The sequence below is a fragment of the Otolemur garnettii genome, unplaced genomic scaffold (genome assembly GCF_000181295.1).
Source record: "Otolemur garnettii isolate 467f Iridium unplaced genomic scaffold, OtoGar3 scaffold00062, whole genome shotgun sequence".
Classification (NCBI taxonomy): Eukaryota; Metazoa; Chordata; class Mammalia; order Primates; family Galagidae; genus Otolemur; species Otolemur garnettii.
In genome coordinates, this window is record NW_003852457.1 from 9385395 (window position 1) to 9386932 (window position 1538).

The 1538-nt window shown below is 41.3% G+C and overlaps 1 protein-coding gene across 7 annotated transcripts in view; it reads right to left on the bottom strand.

Moving 5' to 3' along the window:
* CHFR (checkpoint with forkhead and ring finger domains) overlaps positions 1 to 1538 on the bottom strand; it is a 40379-nt gene that overhangs the window by 32475 nt on the left and 6366 nt on the right. For all 7 annotated transcript variants that reach the window (XR_002774151.1, XM_023514971.1, XM_023514973.1 and 4 more), the window contains exon 3: positions 399 to 498. Coding sequence is in view for 6 of the 7 variants with exons in the window: in XM_023514971.1 (XP_023370739.1) it covers positions 399 to 498 (100 nt within the window). In the remaining variant the exon portion in view is untranslated. The remainder of the gene's footprint in view (positions 1 to 398; positions 499 to 1538) is intronic.

Genomic DNA, 1538 nt, shown 5'->3' on the forward strand with positions numbered 1-1538 from the left:
ATTAACTACAGTCATGTGCCATTTAATGATGTTTCAGTCAACGATGACTGCACATGTGATGCTAGCCTCATAAGATTGAAATACCATACTTTTATTGTACTTCTTCTATGTTTAGAACATGAATACTTACCTTTGTGTTACAATTGGTATAGTACCACGCTGTGAACAGGTCTGCAGCTTGGGAACCCAGGTCCTGTCCCATCTAAGTTTGTGTACATACCCCCTGATGCTGGCATACTCCTGTTGCTAATAGGCATTGTTATGCTCTGCTACAGAAAACAAGCCGCTGCTATACACACACATGTTGCTACAGACACAGCATTTTTCCTTTTCCCCAGCCAGTGCACTCACTGGCTTAAACTACAAGAAGAAACAAAGAAGTTCAGAAAAGAACTCACCTGGTATCTTCCAGCATCACCTGACCAGATTTTTCATCGACTACAATTTTACAATGATCTCCAGAGACCAGTTTATTGCTGGGGAATGAAAGGTCACAACCTAAAACAGAAAGGGAAGGAGGATGCTGGATATGACCACAAGGCCATGAACTCTAGTGCCCTCTGCTTTATAAAAACATGTGAATTGAAGTTAGGATCCCCACGGTATACCTTTAAGGAAGCATCATTTCATCAACAAAGGCATGAAGAATTTTAAAAGTATCTAAGAGTTAACCCACAGTAAAGGAGCATGGACTGTGTCCTGAACTTTTGTAAATGCCCATTGCCTCAAAGATGGCTCATCAACATCTCTAGCTACACAAAAACTGTCTCTTCTTAACAACTTTACAATATGCACAAATGTACTGTTAGTGTGATAAATATTAGAACTTTAAAAAAAATAAGGGACTTAAGTAAATCTTTAGTACCCTAACTTAGTCCTAATTTTTTCTTTGGGTAATCTTAGAGTTTCATAAGTCATCAAAAAATTGAGGCAACAATGGTCACAGAAAATGTGACTGAATTAATTCTCATAGGCATGTGTACATGTATAAGAAAACATAGGCCAAGTGCAGTCGCTCACACATGTAATCCTAGCACTCTGGGAGGTCTAGGAGGGTAGAATGCCTAAGAAAAGAAGAAAAACTGTCCAGGCACATACCTGTAGTTCCAGCGACTCAAGAGGCTGAGGCAGCAGTATAGCTTGAAACCTGGACTCTGAGGTTGCTGTGAACTATGACGTCATAGTACTCTACCCAGGGCAAGGGAGTGAGACTGTGTCTCAAAAAAAAAAAAAAAAAAAAAAGCTCAACCATAGGACAGCAGCCACACAGTGGCATGGCATCCTGCCCTAGAGGCTGAGGCAGCAGTATAGCTTGAAACCTGGACTCTGAGGTTGCTGTGAACTATGACGTCATAGTACTCTACCCTGGGCAAGGGAGTGAGACTGTGTCTCAAAAAAAAAAAGTAAATAGTATATAAAAAATGTATCAATAGGCTTGCCGCCTGTGGCTCAATCGCTTGAGCCTAGGAGTTGGAGGTTGCTGTGAGCTATGATGTCCATCACTCTATCCAGCGCGACAGCTTGAGGATCTGTCTCAA